At 40.2% G+C, this 18,409-nt stretch overlaps 1 protein-coding gene across 1 annotated transcript in view; it reads left to right on the top strand.

Moving 5' to 3' along the window:
• Positions 1-13,471, top strand: part of CPS1 (carbamoyl-phosphate synthase 1) — a 179,499-nt gene extending 166,028 nt beyond the window's left edge. The window contains exons 32-38 of the mRNA XM_077448349.1: positions 3,683-3,853; positions 3,939-4,013; positions 7,390-7,488; positions 8,267-8,326; positions 10,592-10,701; positions 11,357-11,486; positions 12,383-13,471. Coding sequence (XP_077304475.1) covers positions 3,683-3,853; positions 3,939-4,013; positions 7,390-7,488; positions 8,267-8,326; positions 10,592-10,701; positions 11,357-11,486; positions 12,383-12,481 — 744 coding nt within the window. The 3' untranslated portion in view covers positions 12,482-13,471. The remainder of the gene's footprint in view (positions 1-3,682; positions 3,854-3,938; positions 4,014-7,389; positions 7,489-8,266; positions 8,327-10,591; positions 10,702-11,356; positions 11,487-12,382) is intronic.
• The last annotated feature ends 4,938 nt before the right edge of the window (positions 13,472-18,409 follow it).

Genomic DNA, 18,409 nt, shown 5'->3' with positions numbered 1-18,409 from the left:
AAAAAGTAGAACACTTACATCAGGTCCAAGGTAAAAACGCCTGTCATATTATCCAACACAGGATAGACATCTGGAACGTAATGGCCTGAATAACACTGAAACCCCAGTTTTCAATGAACTACCATGGTGCTGTGAGCACTGAGGCACTTCATTGAGTCTTTCTATCAGAATGTATCCATGTCCTCGTACGAGGAAGCAGATACACTGACAGGTCTGCAGAAGACCTGCATGGCATCAGCTTCCTGCTGATCGCTGGTGCAATGCTTTACAGGCTCCCAAAACAAAAAATATATAAATGCACATGTTTTTACCTGCAAATGAATTGCCATTTATTATTTCTTGTCAAAAGGTGAACTCATCTTTTAAGGGCAGTAAATCACTGATTAGCTTGACTCAATTAGTATATAAATTAGCTTTTTGCAGGAGAAAAGGCCTCATGTAAAGCTGCGTACACACGATCGTATTTTCTGACGGGAATTGTGTCATGACAGGCTGTTGGCGGAAAATCTGACCATTTGTACGCTCCATCGGACAATTGTTGACGGAATTTTTGCAGATAAATGTTGGATGGCAGGCTTTAAAATTTTCCAAGGACAAATGTCTGTTGTCGGATTTTCCGAGCGTGTGTATACAAGTTTGTCGGACAAAAGTCCAAAGTACAAACACACATGCTTAGAAGCAAGGACAAGCCGGAAGCAGTCGGTCTTGTAAACTAGCATTCTTAATGAAGAATTAACATTTGTGACATGGAAAATTATGAAATCTCCAAATGCAGCGCACATTCTCTTCTTCTTTAATGGGATAATAATGAAAGCTGCTTTGCTGGTGATACTGATGGAGTTATTGCAAACAAATTTTCAAAGGCTTTTTTTCCTAGTGATATCAAGAATAATATTATGCTTTTTTTTTTGGCAAGTTACCACAACACCATTATCCCGTAGTTTTTAAGATCAAAGATACAACTATATTGTTGTCCCTTGTCAATTTTACATTGTATTTTTTTAAATGTAACTGCCTACTCCCAAACTGTCATTTGAAGTAAAACACAGTCAAGTATTATTCTCCACATTTTTTTTTATTGTGCATTAAAAAAAGAAAACAAATAAAATTAGACATGCTATCTGCCAATAGAACTTTACCAAATGTGCATTCTATGCATCCAAAATTATAGAAAATATAACAAATCAAATCATTATTATTCAACCAAAAAATAAAATAAAGCCTCCAGCATGTGTCCTGCTTCTTAATATAGGGTGTCAGCAATGCCATAAGTTGGTGAAAGCAGGGGTCCGTCGTCCAGAGATAATTCAGAAAATCATCCGGATTATTCTCCTGGAGCTCTCTCAGCAAAGGCATATGACATAATTGGTCACGATTAATAAAGCAACCAATTTTTGGTCCAAAAAATCCTCCTCCTCCTGTTACTGGACTGGACTTGGGTCAAAGCAATAACTCCAAGGCCAATAATAAATAACACGTTATCTCCTCCGATTCCGCAACATGTCTGGTTGACGAACAGCCATTAGAAACTAACTGAAAAGTGCTAAATGAAAAGCGCAAACTAAAAATCGCTAAATGAAAAGCGTGAAATGAAAAGCACGAATCAACACTCACCAAACTTCTACTAACTCAAAATTAGCGGAAGGAGCCCAAAGGCTGAAAAACTACATAGTACGCCAATACGTTCGTGTTTGTTGGTCGACAATTGCTTGCCGTTTGTATGCAAGACAAAATCCAGACACACGCCTTCGGACAAAAGTCTGAGGTTTTGTCTGCGGAAAATCGTGTGTATGATGCTTTAGCATGTACCTTGTTCTAACACATCCAATACTTTGATTTCAAGAGAAGAAATATGTACATTGTCCATGGTTATGGTTTGTATGTCCAGAAACAGCACAGCATACTGTAATTGTATGCAAGTGCAAATATACTCAGTATGCAGCATCTCAGTTCAATTAAGGCTATATTAATATTCTAAAGGCCATTTAAGTACTGATACCAGATTTAGCTTAACCCCCCTATCGGTAATCCCGAGTCTGGCTCGGGTTGGGATTTTACTAACAGGAGCAGTAACCCCGAGCCAGACTCAGGAATCGCATTGCTGGATGCAGGGGAGGACACAGGGAGAGTTACTTACCTTGTCCCCTGGATCCAGTGATGTCCTCTGCGCTGTGTGATCGAGTTGTCCTCCGCTCGATTCACAGGGCCGAATGCCGCCGAGCTCCGTTCCCTGCGACGTTACGGCGCACGGGAGCGGAGAACGGCGGCAAATTCAAAAAAGTAAAAACACACAAAACACACACAGCACTGTAATCTTACAAATTACAGTACTGTATTAAAAAATACACACACCCCCTTTGTCCCTAGTGGTCTGTGCAGTGCCCTGCATGCACTTTTATATTATAAAAGTATATTATACTATTTTTTCTGCCTGAAATTTGGAGATTGTCTATAGCAACCAAAAAGTGTCCCTTTTTCAGTGTTTTAGGATTTGATTACATTATTGAATAATTTTTATTATTATTTATTATATTATAAACTTTATCATACCCGGGATGTCTGCTAGACTTTGGTTTGAACAGATTTAAGAGAGTTAGTCCTAAGAATTACAGGACTACAATATAAGACGCCAAATTTCCATGCAAAATAATTGTACCGCTTTCAGCACCTAAAATCAGAATGAATCATACCGCCAGGGAGGTTAATGGATGGACAGAAAACTGTACTGTGATGCCACTGTTACCACAAATATTTCTAAATAATCCTAAATTTCTTTCTTTTTATTTTTTTTTATTTTTAAGAAACATGTACAATTTCTCCTACTGTTCTGATAAATTATTTCAGCCAGTACTGAACACTGTATTTACTAGCTGAAGAAGCAGCTGTAGCTTCAGTAAAGTATAAGTACCATTTTGTATGAAACGGGAAGGACATTCTAAATGATTGTCATAGAGTTTGGTGTGTAAAGATCCCGAGCGATGATTCCTGGAAAATAATTTGCAGAGGTGTTAAAGACATCCACCTTATTGACCTTGCACGCTATTCAATGGGCTTGACATTATAGTTTCCTGTTAAAGCGTATCACAGAGCAAAAATAAAAATAATGAAAAAATATTCAGTAATTCTCTACAATACATGAACATTTACCCATGTTTTATTATTTTTACAAATTCTCCAGCTACAGAAAAATAACTGTTGACCTGACCTCCTGTTTGAGCTAGCAGCATGATACATTTGCTGCTATGAAATCCTAACTAGTGTTATTAGCCCTACCTCCTGGACTACTGAACTCTACCTACCCCCTGCTGCTCTCTATCTCATTCTATAGCCATTCATTGATTTCTTTCCCAGCAAAACAGAAATTGCTGCCTTGACTCCAAAGAGCCTGCTCACACAATGCTTGTAGGGAAAGGGCTCTTCGAAGATGTAGATCTGGGAGCATGTCTATATTATTAAATCCTAGTTCCCAGCCCCTGCAAAAATTTTAGAAGCTTGGTTATGACGTCAAAGGGAGTAATAAAAGCTGTTTCCTGCTGCAAGAAAAAGGAAAAAAAAAAGGAATTCCTGGACTTTCTCTTCATAGGGGAAGAGGGGAGTTTGGAAGGAAATTTGGGGCGTATTTTTACAAAGCCTATATGTTTAGATGTGAATTTTGCTTTCTTAAGGATGACCTCTTTCCTAGGTAATTGAATGCAACCTGAGAGCCTCTCGATCCTTCCCATTTGTGTCCAAGACTTTGGGTGTTGACTTCATTGATGTGGCCACAAAAGTTATGATTGGAGAAAAAATTGATGAATCTTCCCTACCAACATTAGAGAGACCTATTATCCCTGCTGATTATGTGGGCATCAAGGTAGGGTTCTGAATTGTTCTGACACTAAAAACAAATTGAGACTACTTTTGTATTCATATCATTTTTTGACCATTTTATTTTAAAGGCTCCCATGTTTTCCTGGCCCCGCCTTAGAGGAGCTGATCCAGTTCTGAAGTGTGAGATGGCTTCGACTGGTGAGGTAAATTTAGCTGCATAATAACTTTTGTATGTTACATTTAAAATGTGTTTTATGTGCTCCAGTCTAAAGCCCCATACACACTATCAGATTTTCTGCTGATTTTTGTCTTCAGATTTACCAAAACCATGTATTACAAGGGCCTGCCTGACTGCATACAAATTGAAACGCCTAAGGTTTGACCTCATATTATATGGTATTGGTAAATCTGAAGGAAAAAATCAGCAGAAAATATGATAGTGTGGGACTTAACTGTGTTGATTAGCAACACAAATCTTCTTTCATGTTCTTGATTCATATTTAAATTTGTTTAACCTTTAAAGGTGGGGATGTCATTATCCAAAACCTAAACTCTTTGATACATCTGTAGTCAGAAAATAAATATTAAAGCAGAGCTCTAGCCCCCACCTTCCAAAAATTTTAAGTCAGCAGCTACAAATACTGTAGCTGCTGAATTTTAATAGTAGGACACTTACCTTTCCTGGAATCCAGCGATGTCGGCACCCCATTTTCCGATCAGCTCTTGGGTGCTGCTGCTGCCATTTGTGGTAAGGGAAACCAGCATGTTCCCCACAGCATGCTTCACAGCCGGTTCCCCACTGCACATGCATGAAGCGTGCTTCACTTTCTAATTGGCCCAGCGGTGAAGGAAGGAGGAGGGAGGCCTAACTTCCAGGGAACCTCTCCTCCTCTTGCCGCAGCCAGATCTCTCAGAAGTGGGGACAGGTACCTGTCAAAAACAGGAGGAAGCAAACAAGCAGAGCTTCCCCCTTTGGGTGGAACTCCGCTTAAAGTATTTATATATTCTTAGAGCTGAATTCTAAATATAAAGGAAACACATGAATTCAGAGCCGTATTCATTAATAAAGCAGTCTTTTTTTTAATAAAAGCAGTGTCAGTATCTGAATTTGACTTACAGTCGTTGTACAGCACAGTTCAGGAAGAAACAATGCAATGAGCCAATCAGTTCATGTACTGACAATAAGCATGCTAATAGGATGAGACAGATCAGTTAATCGTAGTACATCTTTTTTACTGTCCAGTCACAGGCTGGGGGTGGATTGAATGATTTTGGTTGTCATTCAACCCAGAATATTGAGGAAGTCTAGTGGCAGAAAAGAAAAACTACAGGGTACATCACCAGATTGAAAGTGCGAATTGCAGCAAAAGCCAGTTCTTTTTTCTCTTACAGTGGAGGTTCACACAAAAATGGAACCTCCACTTTTCGGAACCCCTCCCACCCTGGTGTCACATCTGGCACCTTTCGGGGGAGGGGGGGTGGGGGTACAGATACCTGTATAATACAGGTATCTGCATCCACTTCCGTGCATTGACTCCCGTGGGAGTCACGCCCCTTCACGTCCCCCCCCGCTGTGTTCTGGGAAATACACAGGTCCCAGAACACAGCGGGAACCAATTAGGATGCGCAGAGCGGCTCACGCATGCGCAGTAGGGAACCGGGAAGTGAAGCCACAACGCTTCACTTCCCAATTTCCTCACCAAGGATGGCAGCGGTAGCATCCGAGAGCCGAGCAATTGATCAGCTTCAGCTGCCGACATAGCAGGTACCCTGGACAGGTAAGTATCCATTTATTAAAAGTCAGCAGCTGCAGTATTCAGTATTTGTAGCTGCTGGCTTTTAATATTTTTTTCTTTTTTTTGAGTGGACCCCCGCTTTAATAATGGACTATAAATATTTTTTACTGTAGATCTTCAAAAAACAGAAAAAGGTTTAAAAAAATCCTACTGACCTCTGTAGCTGCAGGCATTGTGGAAAAGCTTGTAGTCAAAGTTCACAACCGGGGCTCTAAATTTGTAGTTCCTTTCCTGGCAGTAGAGAAGAGGCAGCCTACCAGACTTCTACTGTAAACAAACACAAGGCACTAAAGGTTGTTAGAAACTGACTAAAATCTGACTCTATGTTGTAATTCTAAAGATTGCTTTCTCCACAGTGCCTGTAGCTACAGAGGTCAGTGTTAGCTTGTTTTAAAGCTCTATCGCAGCTTGCTATGATCATATTACAGTAAATTACAGTAAATACTGTAATGTTCACTATCTGGTCAGGTGTATTATAAGGCTAAGAATATCAAACCACTAAATCATCTTTCTATGTTCAACATACAAGATTTACTAAAACTGGAACACACTGGAATCTGGTGCAGCTGTGCATGGTAGCCAATAAGCGTCCAACTTCAGGTTGTTCAATTAAGCTTTGACAATAAAACCTGGAAGCTGATTGGTCTCTATGCAGAGCTGCACCAGATTTTGCACCATGCAGTTTTAGTAAATAATGCCACAGTTTTGTGCATAAACCCAAGATGTAGGCTGTGAGAATAGCTGTGAGTTTATTTCTGAATCTCTCATGTGTAAGCATCTCAAAATTTCAAATCCTTTTTCAAGTTTCAATGGACTTTATTTATCATTTTGTCTAAAAGTAGAATTATTTTATTGCTGCCATGATCAAATATTGATATTCCTCTTCTCTAACTACACAATGATAGTGAAAGGAGTAATCTGACTGCCAATAATGGCAACCGGTATTGGCATTCCTATAAATTATGCATATAAAAGACTGCAAATTCTACAATTCAAGGGTTGCTGAAAGAGTTTTTCATCAGTTAAGCATGCTGAATATGTGTAACTCCATGAACTTGAGATTCTGCAGGGCTGGGGAAGACAGTGGGTTAGTAGGCAAGCAGTGCATCTTGGAAAATTCGTTTTTAAGGGAAGTGATTTGATAGAGGTTTGCTTACAGGGGATTAATACCTGTACTAATACATGAGCACACACTGGCAATTGTGGCAAGCATGGAACTATGCTGCTCACCTGTTGCTCGTGAGACTGCTGTTCACCTATGTCATAATTTTCAATGTATTGCTAATGCTTTGGTCCATGTATTGTCACTAGCAAAGAGAGGTGGGGAACAAATTGGCAATTGTTGCCAATCAATGAGCATTAAACTTGCAATTCTGCTTAATGGGCAACAATATGGTAGTTGTGGCAACACCTGGGCAATAAATAGGCAATTAGGATAATGCATATACATATAATATAATATGCAACAAACAGGCAATTGAGACAGCCCACATGCTACAAACAAGCAGGGGCAGCAATATATTGGGAGTAAAATGCAAAGACAGTAATTGGAACCCAGTCTGTCAGTGGGTGTCGCTACCCTACCAGCCATTTGGTGCCTGGGTTGAAAGCAATGGCATTTTTAGCTATTGTAAAAAGCAAATGTGGCAGATGAATGCCCACGTAAAATATATGAACATTTATAAGGTAGGTTCTGCCCCCTGAGTCACAACATTCTTTACTTAGCTACAGAGTACATTTCATGATTGAATGGCTAATTATACTTTCATTGTGCCTTGCAAAGGTGGCCTGCTTTGGACAAAACGTCTACTCTGCATTCCTGAAGGCCATGATCTCCACTGGCTTCAAGCTGCCTCAGAAGGGAATTCTCATTGGAATCCAGGCAAGTGGTGTCACATTCTGATGTTATTGTGGTTTGATGGTATGAGGGCAAACACAAAATACAGAGAAGAGCTTCTGGAAGATCCATGAAGCTGATGACGGAGTACCTTAGTAGGATATGTTTCTCAAGTGCTTCCACTTACTAAAATGATGCTGCTAGTATGCTAATCCTGATAACTGTCATATACACATGGGGATTGTTTGATTTTCCAAACAAGTCCACAAGTGTTCTGAGTGTTCCAATTAGCTTGCAAATGAACCATCTTGCCTGTAGCTGTCTTGGCATTTGCCCAAAATTTAACAGTTCCTTTGGGTACCTCAAAAGATAGCTGATATTGAAGAATGCTCCCATAGTCAGTCATACATGCTAGAGATTTAGGAATAAATACTCCTAGACACAGGAGCTGCAAGAAAAAGCATAAGCTACAAGCTTAGGGTGCCCTGTATGGTTTTGCAATTCAGATGAAAAGGATTTGTAAAAGTTGCAACAACACAGACACTACAGTCCACCTTCATTTGTGTACCCTATAACAAAGGTAAAAAAATAACATGAAGTTCACCAGTTTATAACGAGGAAGAAAGGGGCACATGGAAGGAGGAATTCCCAATAAATGCATAAAAAATCCCCAGCCTTCAGTCCGGCCAGATAACAAAAGAGACCTAAACCCTGCTTCTAAAATGAACTCAAACCAGAGGTCTCAGTCACACAGTTGCATACATGCAAAATACAGTATATAATATAAAAATGTATATCTGAATATAATCTATTATTTTTCTAGCATTCCTTCCGGCCCCACTTCCTTGGAACTGCTCAATCACTCAAAGACGAAGGATTCAAGGTATGGAAAAGTATATCCTGTTCATTAAAGCTGATATCCATGCAGATATAAAATACATTAATCATTAATACTTAATTTAATATATCTTTTAAATGCTAGCAGTGTAAATTCCTGGATTTGACTTGAGGAAAAGAGAATTAGTATAAAGGAGCCAAACTGGCATGCTGCAGTACAGCGAGCATGCGGATAGGAGGAGAGAGCAGAATGACAGAGAGATGAGCTTATTAATCTGTCACTTTTCCTTTTACTGTTCAGTCACAGGGTAAGGGTGAGGATGGGACCTGTTAGTGACAGTTAAACTGCAGCTGAAGAATGTCAGGCATTCTTCCTATTCTGGCAGGGCTATGTTTAGCATAGAAGTTACCGATTTTATTTTTTCCTATTTCTAGAAATGTTTTGTTATAGCACTGGATCATATTCATAATTTTATAATAAAGCTTATCATGCTCTAATATAATAACTAAAAAGTAGTTGAAGTCAATGTATCCTGTACATGCTCCAATTAAGAACGCATCGTTTGTAAATAAAACACTACAAGTAGAGCTAGCAGTGCTTCTGTTAAAGAGGAAGTAAACCCTGATGGGTTTTACTTCCATTTTTGTTCCATGCAAAGTAAAATCATAATGTGCTATTATGTGCTAGTATGCATCGTATACTAGCACATTATGTGTCACTTACCTGTAAACGAAGCCTGTGCTGTCCCCGCTGGAGGCCGCATCCATGTTCACCCCTCTTCCTTCCGGGACCGCAGACTACGACTCTGTGACTAGCCAGAGTCGCATGACATCACTCCCACGCTTGCTTGCAGGAGCCACCAGTCACTGCACTCGCTAGTGAAGAAACGGTGCACGTTTAAGAGATATTTACTGTACCCAGGGGCGGACTGACCATTCAGCAACTCGGGCACTGCCCGAGGGGCCCCATCAGGGTTGCCAGCCTCAGTAAAACCAGGGACAGTATGTAAAAATCTGTTTTTTTTTTTAGATCTGCCATCTGAAATGTCCCTTACCGACATCCTTTTGCCCCACCTCTCCAGTACCTTCTCAGCCAATAGAAACATGTGTGTGTATACTGTGTGTACATGTATGTGTATACTGTGTGATTGTATACTGTGTGTGTGTTTGTGTATACTGTGTGGCCCCATAATCTCTGATTGCCTGGGGGCCCCATAATCTCCTATTGCCCGGGGGCCCCATGAGTTGTCAGTCCGCCCCTGACTGTACCCTGCACCTATAGGTAAGCTTTATTATAGGCTTACCTATAGCTATAACTTGAAAATGGAGGTTTAAAACCTCTTTAATGTCTCATAAAATGCTTTGTATTTAGCCCCTGTGCCTCAGATCCTGCTGTTTCAATGTGGCCAGAAGGCACAAGTACACTGTCCAGCCCCGCTGCCAGTCTTCAGAGGCTGAAAAATGTGAGGCTAGATGCTGTACTGAGTGGTACCAACATTTGGGGCCATATGTGCCTATAAACAGATGCCTGTAATGCAGAATTCTTTGCATCCCATTCATTCATCCCTGGGTTCGTAGAGCCCTAAACATTTGTACCTCTCAGTACAGCATCAGGCCCCATCCAGCAGCCATATTTTTCAGCCTCTCATAGACTTTTACAGGATGGTCGGTGCACCTGTGCTATCCAGTTGCACAAAAATGCAGAAATCTGAAACACAAGGTCCAAACTGAAAGTAACTCAACAAGACAAAGCACCTCCGGCCCATGAGTGTGGTGAGTGGTGATGATCAGACACCAGTTCTTCAAATACATCTGCTTCTGCACTGGAGCAATAAACACACCACACTTTGCTGCCCTCTTAGGACCAGGGAAGCCTGAATAACATTCTATAAAAACACAACAGAGAGAGGGTGCATCAGCCTGGCACATTATCCCAATGTAACATTTATTGTAAAATAAAAGTATTACTCACAAACACCATATCATGCAAACCTCATGAAGATAGAGTTCATCGGTCCTGGGCTTGAGAGAACACCACCTGAGCCCAGGGTTTGGCTCTGATGAAGAGAGCGCTAGCCTCAAAATGCGTAAGCAGGTTGGATCCAGGTGATGTCCTTCCAAGCCCAGGAATATGCAGAGTGGACTATGGTGTTTGTGAATACACTTACTTTTCTTTTTTTTACAATAAATGCTACAGTGGGATAATGCACTAGGCTGGTGTTCTCTCTCTCTGTTGTGTTTTTATAAACTCCCAGTGAGCATGAGACCTAATAGGTAAAATGATACCTGTTTTTCATCTTTTGTTATACAGCTATATGCTACTGAGGGTACTGCAGACTGGCTCAATGCAAATGATATCCCTGCCACCCCTGTTGCTTGGCCCTCCCAGGAAGGACAGTCTGGACCTTCTTCAATATACAAGTAAGTCAAATAATAGATCAAGTCACTCAGTCTCATTAGGTTTGACACAGGCATACACTGTGCTTTTTGCTGAGCAAACATACACCAGAAAATGCCATTATTAAGTATCACATACCATCTGATACTAAGATTTGTGACATATCTCTAGCACAGTGGTCATTATCCCTGTCCTCAGGACCCACTAACAGGCCAGGTTTGCAAGATAACTGAAATACACCACAGGTGATATCATTTGTTTCCCAATGATTGCAGTATTCTAGTCTGCATCTCCCCAAGGTAATACATGAAACCTGGCCTGTTAGTGGGCCCTGAGGACAGGGTTGATGACCACTACTCTAGCAGACCATAAAAGTCAATTTGACTCGTAGTGTATAGTATGGTTATATGGCATGTTAGGTAATTTGATTATATATTATAATCACAATGGAGCATTAAAAGGTTATATTAAAAAAGAAAATACGGTATATATATATATATATATATATATATATATATATTATATACTGTATATATAAATTTGGCTGTGTTTTTCCTGTTAGAGCCAATACCTAGAAAACTCTTGGGTGGATCCATGGGGAGTTAAGGGGCACTGATATTGTTTGGAATCTAAAGTGATACAATATGTGGCTAACATGTACTGGTTTCCCTTCTACAGGTTGATTAAAGAAGGCAACATTGACATGGTGATCAACCTGCCAAACAGCAACACCAAATATCTACGTGATAACTTTGCGATACGGAGGACTGCTGTAGACACTGGCACCGCTTTACTCACCAACTTCCAGGTAGGTCATCATACACAACTAAACCAAAATAGTGCAATAAAACCCACATATTACACAGATAAATATATCACAAGTATCAAGTGGCCAATGTGTTCACAAAACATTTTTTTTTATTAGTTGTATTGTTGTCAAAGGAAGCACATTAATCGCTTTTGAAAATTCCTGCTGGCTTCAAAATAGTTTTTATTTTTTTCAAAAAAAAAATAAAAAATTTCCAGCACTGCGTGGTTTGTGGTTTTAGTAAAAGCAAACAATGTGCAAAGTGCAGTGAAGTAAAAACCAACCAGAATTTATCTTGTATATATCTACAGTACATTAAAATACATCTGATTTGCTGCTGGAACCAGTGCTCTTTGTACTGCCAAATTAAAAAAAATGTGATTCAGTGTGCAGAAACAAAAATCTTGTAAATGCATAATTCTTCTTTAATGGTAGCCAGCCAAGCAGTAGACATCCTTAGGTTCTTCTGAGCTCTTCCAGTTGTACTAACATTATAAAATGTGAGTGAAATCACTTATTTACCTAGCCCTACTCTAGATAATGCTATTCATTTTTCAATGCACATTTTTTATTAGAACTTATTTTGTGCCAATATCATATTCCACTGAGCTGTATAAAACTGTGCATTTCAACCCCGTAATACTTATATTTAGATTTGCCACTCTCTTTTTGGGACACAGTTGTCAAAGTTTCATTACTTAAACTGACAAAACTGTGTGCATTTTATTTGTAAAATGTTCTTTCTTATTTTCCAGTACATTTAATCAATAAACTTCACTATGCAGCTAACAATTCAGATGCACAGTGCACATCAACAATTCCTTCAAGACTTTATACCTATAAATATTTTTTTTCTTTCCCGTAATTTTTCATCATGTTCTATGTATAATTTGTAGGTGGTCAAAATGTTCGCTGAAGCTATTAAATACGCTGGAGACCTGGATGCCAAGAGCCTTTTCCACTACAGACAGTTCGGTGGCGCCAAACCCTCCTAGAAATCTGAACTATTCACAAGCAGCTTTCTCAAAATAAGAGACTGGCTGACCGCCTAAGGTCTTCTGCTGGTTTTCTGTTTACTGTCACTTGTGTCTATGCTTGTATGAAGAACACAAATGTCTATTTGATTATGTCTTTGCAGTTATGAACTTGTGGATGCTAGAATGTTTTGGTACATAAATAATTATACTTTTAAAAATGCATCCGAAACAGTATTTTTTCTTTTGGCCTTCCCTAACTCTTTGGAGACTGAGATATCTACTGAAATCAGAAGTAGTTGAACAGTGAAAAAACAGAGCAAGAACAAAGTAAGTGATCATTTGAATGGGATACCATTTGTATTATACTCCATTCACATAAAATGGGTACCATTTGAACCCAACAAGAGCTCAATGTAGCAATAATTACAATGAGCTAAAATACATTTTTCTTATGTTATTAGAAGAGCAGAACACAAGCCAATTCATATGTGTTTGGTAAATATTGCCTATGAATACAACCAACACCAGCTACTGTTAGGAGGAGGGAGACCCTTGCTGAATCGCCTCCAACAATCTAAGTAGAAATAATGCACAAAAATGCTAATTCACAGCAAAGGCATCTACGAAGATATTAAACTTGTATTTCTATACTTTTATCTCCCCTCCCTCATTTAAAATTTTATAAAGCACCTTAAGCTCTGCTATCTACATTTTATCTAGACTGCCCCTTGTAAATTCAAAGTAAAGATCTAAGGGAAAATGTGTGTGCTGGTCTTGTAAACATAGCACATGTTAATACATTTTGATACGCAAATATTTTGAAGATTTTTAGGCAACAAAAAGCAAACAAACCACCAGATTTTTTTTTAAGAAAAAACATGCTAGTGCCACCATTGTCTCTTGTTACTGTCCGGTCTTCCATAACTTGCAAACAATGCTTTTCCTGTGTATACGAATTACAATGTAAGAAAGCAAACTGTAATTGACAAATAAAAACACTTTTTTTTTTCAACAAATATGTTGGATGTCTTATTGTTTATGGCACAAGCTGAAAATTGCATTTTATTCTATTCTTAAAGTAGATCTAAACACCTTCACTTAATCCCCATGGTTTTATCCCCATCTCCATTAAAATTTATATTGACCACTAGGGAGCTTTTACTGTGCAGGGAGTATGGCACACAAAGGTATAGGACTGCAGTAGTAGAACCTCTTTGTAACAAAGGGAAACACACAGAGAATGGATAAAAGCAAGGATCTTGTGATGCCTGCCATTAGAGTGGGTGTTGGGCATTACAGTTAAATGTTCTATTTTCATTGTACTGAGCAACAGAGCCATCTGCCAATTACCTAATTCAACACCAATAAGTGGTTATATCTCCTAGTACTATGACCACCATAGTTCATCCCCTAGGATGCATGCAAGGTGCTCTTATGTTGACATTTTGATTTGAAATTCCATGTCTAGTTCACACATGTAAGGCTATCTGCTTTATATTCCATTTTATATGTATGATTTTTTTTTTTTTTGTACCCTGAATACATTCTGGTTCATGAACTTTATTTCAGAAAAATGGCATACAATTTACCAGCGTAATAGAAGAGTACAGTTGATTTTTGGTCATAATTAATCAAATATATATGATGTAATTACTGGCAGTTACAAGTGTTTAACCACTTCTGACCCGGGAAGATTTGCCCCCTTAATGACTAGGACATTTTTTGCGATTTGGCACTGCATTATTTTAACTGACAATTGCACGGACGTCCGACTTTGTACAAATACACAATTGATGTCCTCCCCCCCCCCCCCCAAAAAAATAACTTTCTTCTGGTGGTAATTGATCACCTCTGCACTTTTTTATTTTTTGCACTATAAACAAAAAAATAGCGACAATTTTGAAAAAAAACTATATATTTTTACTTTTTGCTATATAAATATGCCCTCAAATTTTTTTAAAAAAACAAATTTCTTCCTCAGTTTAGTCCAGTATGTATACTTTTACATATTTTTGGTAAAAAAAAAATGCAGTAAGGGTATATTGATTAGTTTGCTCAAAAGTTATAGTGTCTACAAAATAGGGCTATATTTATGGCATTTTTATTTATAGTTATTTTTTTACTATTAATGGGAGTGATCTGTAATTGTTATTGGACCGTGACATTGCGGAGGATAGATTGAACACTTTTGACATATTTTTGGGACCATTGGCATTTATACATCGATCAGTGCTATAAAAATGCACTAATTACTGTATAAATGACACTGGCAGGGAAGTGGGTAACAGTTGGGGGCGATCAGGGGGTTAACTGTGTCCTAGGGGGGGATGGGACTGCCTGGGTGAGGAGACCGATTGTTGTTCATACTTAGTATGAACAACAGATCAGTCTCCTCTCCCCTGACAGCACAGAGATCTGTTTGTTTACATTGACAGATCTCTATTCTGTCTCTGTGTGGAGCAATCGCGGGAGCATCGGCTCTGGCGGTAAGCCCCCTAGTGGTCTGAAAGTGAGGTGGCGTATAGCTACGATGCTTTGCCCAGGGGAGCCAACCTGCCGCAAGATAACTGTGGTGGCTGGTCGGGCAGTGGTTAAAGTCTAATAGGAGGAGAGGATGCCGTGTGACCATTGAGCAAGAACAGGAAGAGAAGTCGCTGGGGGCTGTGTGATCTGTGAGCAAAAGCAGAGTGAGAGGATGAAGTGGTCCCAGGTGATCAGTGTTTGAGAGGAGAAGGAGAAGACAATGGGGGCCTAGTGATCAGTAAGGCAGGAGCAGGAAAAAGGGACACCGGGGGCTGTGTTATCAGAAAGCAAGGGATCCCAAACAGTCAAGGAAACAGTGCTCAGTTTAGGATAAAGTAAGGAAGCTTAACAGCAAATTATATAAAATAATTATTATTTTTCCCTGGTTTATCCCAATTAAGGTATCTGGTCAAATGTCCAACGGGAGTGGTAATGTGACCCAGTGCACATCTTGCTTTATGTATACATTCCTTGAAGAGCCGTTCAAGGGTGGATACTGCTGTGCATGATGTGAGCTAGTTGTTTATTTGGAAGCCCAGATCCTGGATCTAAACGATCAACTGGCAACATTGCAAAGCATCAACAACCTAGGAGTTTGGAACTTACTCAGTAGGTGCTGACTGGGGCCAGTATGGAGGTATGTAGCTGGGTTACAAGGAGGGGCAGAGGGAGGAGCCTTATAGAGGCTAAACAATGAAGTGGTACATCTCAATAAATATGCCAAGTTGCATATTGTGGATATCGGTTCATTGGTGGTGTTGCTGGAGCAAACTTCTTCCCCTAGCTGGCAAGGGAATGACTGTTCAAGTGTGGATGGATACAGGCAAGGTTAGGCAGATACCAACGATAGGGAACTCAATTATTAGGACAGGTGAGATAGGGCAATCTGTCAAAAAAGACTGCTATCGCCTAATGGTATGTTGTTTACCAGAAAGTACTAAAAATACTATTAAAATAATTTCAGGGACTTTAAAGCTATATTAAAAAAAAATGGGTTATATTTTTAGAAATACTGCCTGTACTACAAGGCACACCAGAGAGGCAGCAGGAAGTCCACAAGTGGCTGAGGAACTGGTGCAGGAAGGAGGGTTTTGGGTTCCTGTAGAACTGGACAAACTTTTCAGTCTGTTACAGGCTCTATAGCAGGGACGGACTAAACCTATATGGGGAGGGTACAGCTCTGTTAAGGGAGAGGATGGGCAAAAAGTCAAAAGAACTTTTAAATTAGGCGGGGGTGGGGGGGTCAGAGGAAGCCAATGAACGAAGAGCAGAAAGTACTATGGTGGTCAATGTAACTGGAGTGCCTAAGGTCAATACGTATGGGCTGGCAAAATCCTACTGCAGCCTCAGAATGAAAAGAGGTAAAATAACATGTGACTGTACAAAATTAACAGGCATGTTCACTAATGCTAGAAGTTTGGTGAACAAAATGTAAGAACTGGAACTACTGATACATGAGGAGGATTTTGACTTTATGGAAATAACAGAGACCTGGTTTGATAGCACACATATGACACGACTGTCCTTGTGGCTGGAGCTTCAAAGGGAAGGAACAAAAAGGGTAATTAATAATGGGGGTATGCTACAGGCCACCTACCATGAAGGATGAAGAGGGGGCTGATCTCCTTTCACAGTTATAAATGGCGGTGAGGCAGGGCAATGTTATTTTCTATGGGTTACTTCAATTAACAGGATTTTGACTGGGCAGATGGAACTGCTCACTCCTCCAAAGCTAGGCACTTCTTAAATCTCTTGAGGGGAAATTTTATGTGTCAGTTGGCGGATGCCACAACTAGACACATGGCTCTGGTTGACCTACTAATCACAAACAACCCAGAGCTGATAGCAAGGGCAATTAGCTTTACTGTAAAGCACAGGAAAAGCAGACACAAGGCTAGGACAAGTACATTACATTTCAAAAGACCCAACCTCCATACTTAATGACATTAAATGGGAAGATATTCTAGAAACAAAAATAACGGAGGGAAAGCGAGAGCTCTTTAAGAAAAAAAAAGAATTAATGGCATTAGCTTGTGTATTCCAATGGGCAACAAATATAAAAGAACTAAGGTTAAACCAGCGTGGCTACATTTTCACATTAAAGAGAAAAAAAACCTGTCCTTTAAAAATATAAAGCAACATTAAAGCACTACAAAGAGTACAATAAGAAATGCAAGAGCGTGATCAGGGCTGCAAAAATAGACCATGAGAGCAGTGGTGGCTGGTGAAGTTTTAGGGTGGGGGGGCGCCAGACCCCACCCTTCCTTTTTGACCCCTCCCCCTTGGTGAAAATGGGCGTGGTTTCAGCAAAATGGTGGGCGTGGCTCTAAGGTGGTGTGTTTAGTGTCTGAGATGAACGAGGAATGGAGGAAGAGGGAGAGAGGGATGGAGGGACAGCAGGCCCAGATCCTACACAACAATAGAAATATGTGTATTCTAGAAAGTTTAACAATCAGCAGATAAAGATATTCCAAACAACTGGTGTTAGCACTTCAATCATCCTAGCACCATGGTTGTTATGGTGTAAGGATGATTGAAGCGCATTATTTCTATTATACCATTGTAATATAAAATGAAATCATTCAACTCACCATAATGCAGAATCAGTGGGAGCCCTGAGCGTGTCACTAGCCATGTCGCCTGCCACCAGATGCCATCTGGTGTCCCCAGCGGAGTCTGTCATTACATCAGGTGCCTCCAGCGGAGTCCCTCCTTACATGCAGCCTGTGTCCCACCAAATTTCAGCAGCATGTGTCACCATCAAATTGCAGCAGCATGTGTCACCATCAATTGCAGCAGCATGTGTCACCACCAAATTGCAGCAGTATGTGTCACCACCAAATTGCAGCAGCATGTGTCACCATTAGGTATGAGCTGAGTGTTCGAGTCAAACGCATGTTCGACTCGAACACCGGCTGTTTGCCCATTCCACGAAACCAGAACTTTATGGGTCATTCGTGCAACCATTCGAGTGGTGCTCACGGCCCATAATGCACTGCGGCATCGCAGTGCATTGCTGGCTGATGATTGGCCAAGCATGCACTATGACCCGCATGCTTGGCCAATCACAGAGCCGTCAGCGAGGAGACTGCCTGTGGCCAATTAGGGCTCAGAGGTTTTAGTACACGCCCCACACTATATAAGGCGGCCTGTGTGGCGGCCTTTTGTAGTGTGTTGCAGGCGGCTCATAGAGACAGATGCAGAGACAATGTCTTCATTTGAACCTAGTGCAATTACAGTCGGTGTATGGTGCCCCCAGCACAGTGTACACCGGAAGCTACCACAATTGCTGGTGTTGTTCTGGTCCTATACCACAGGCAGCTGTAGCAGTTACAGTCTGTGTATTGTGCCACCTTCACAGTGTACACCTGAAGCTACCCCAATTGCTTGTGTTAATCTAGTCCAATACCACAGGCAGCTGTA

The sequence above is a fragment of the Lithobates pipiens genome, unplaced genomic scaffold (assembly GCF_037356315.1).
Source record: "Lithobates pipiens isolate NorthernLeopardFrog02 unplaced genomic scaffold, aLitPip1_a1.2 Scaffold_22, whole genome shotgun sequence".
Taxonomy (NCBI): Eukaryota; Metazoa; Chordata; class Amphibia; order Anura; family Ranidae; genus Lithobates; species Lithobates pipiens.
This window is presented reverse-complemented; position numbering and strand designations above follow the sequence as displayed.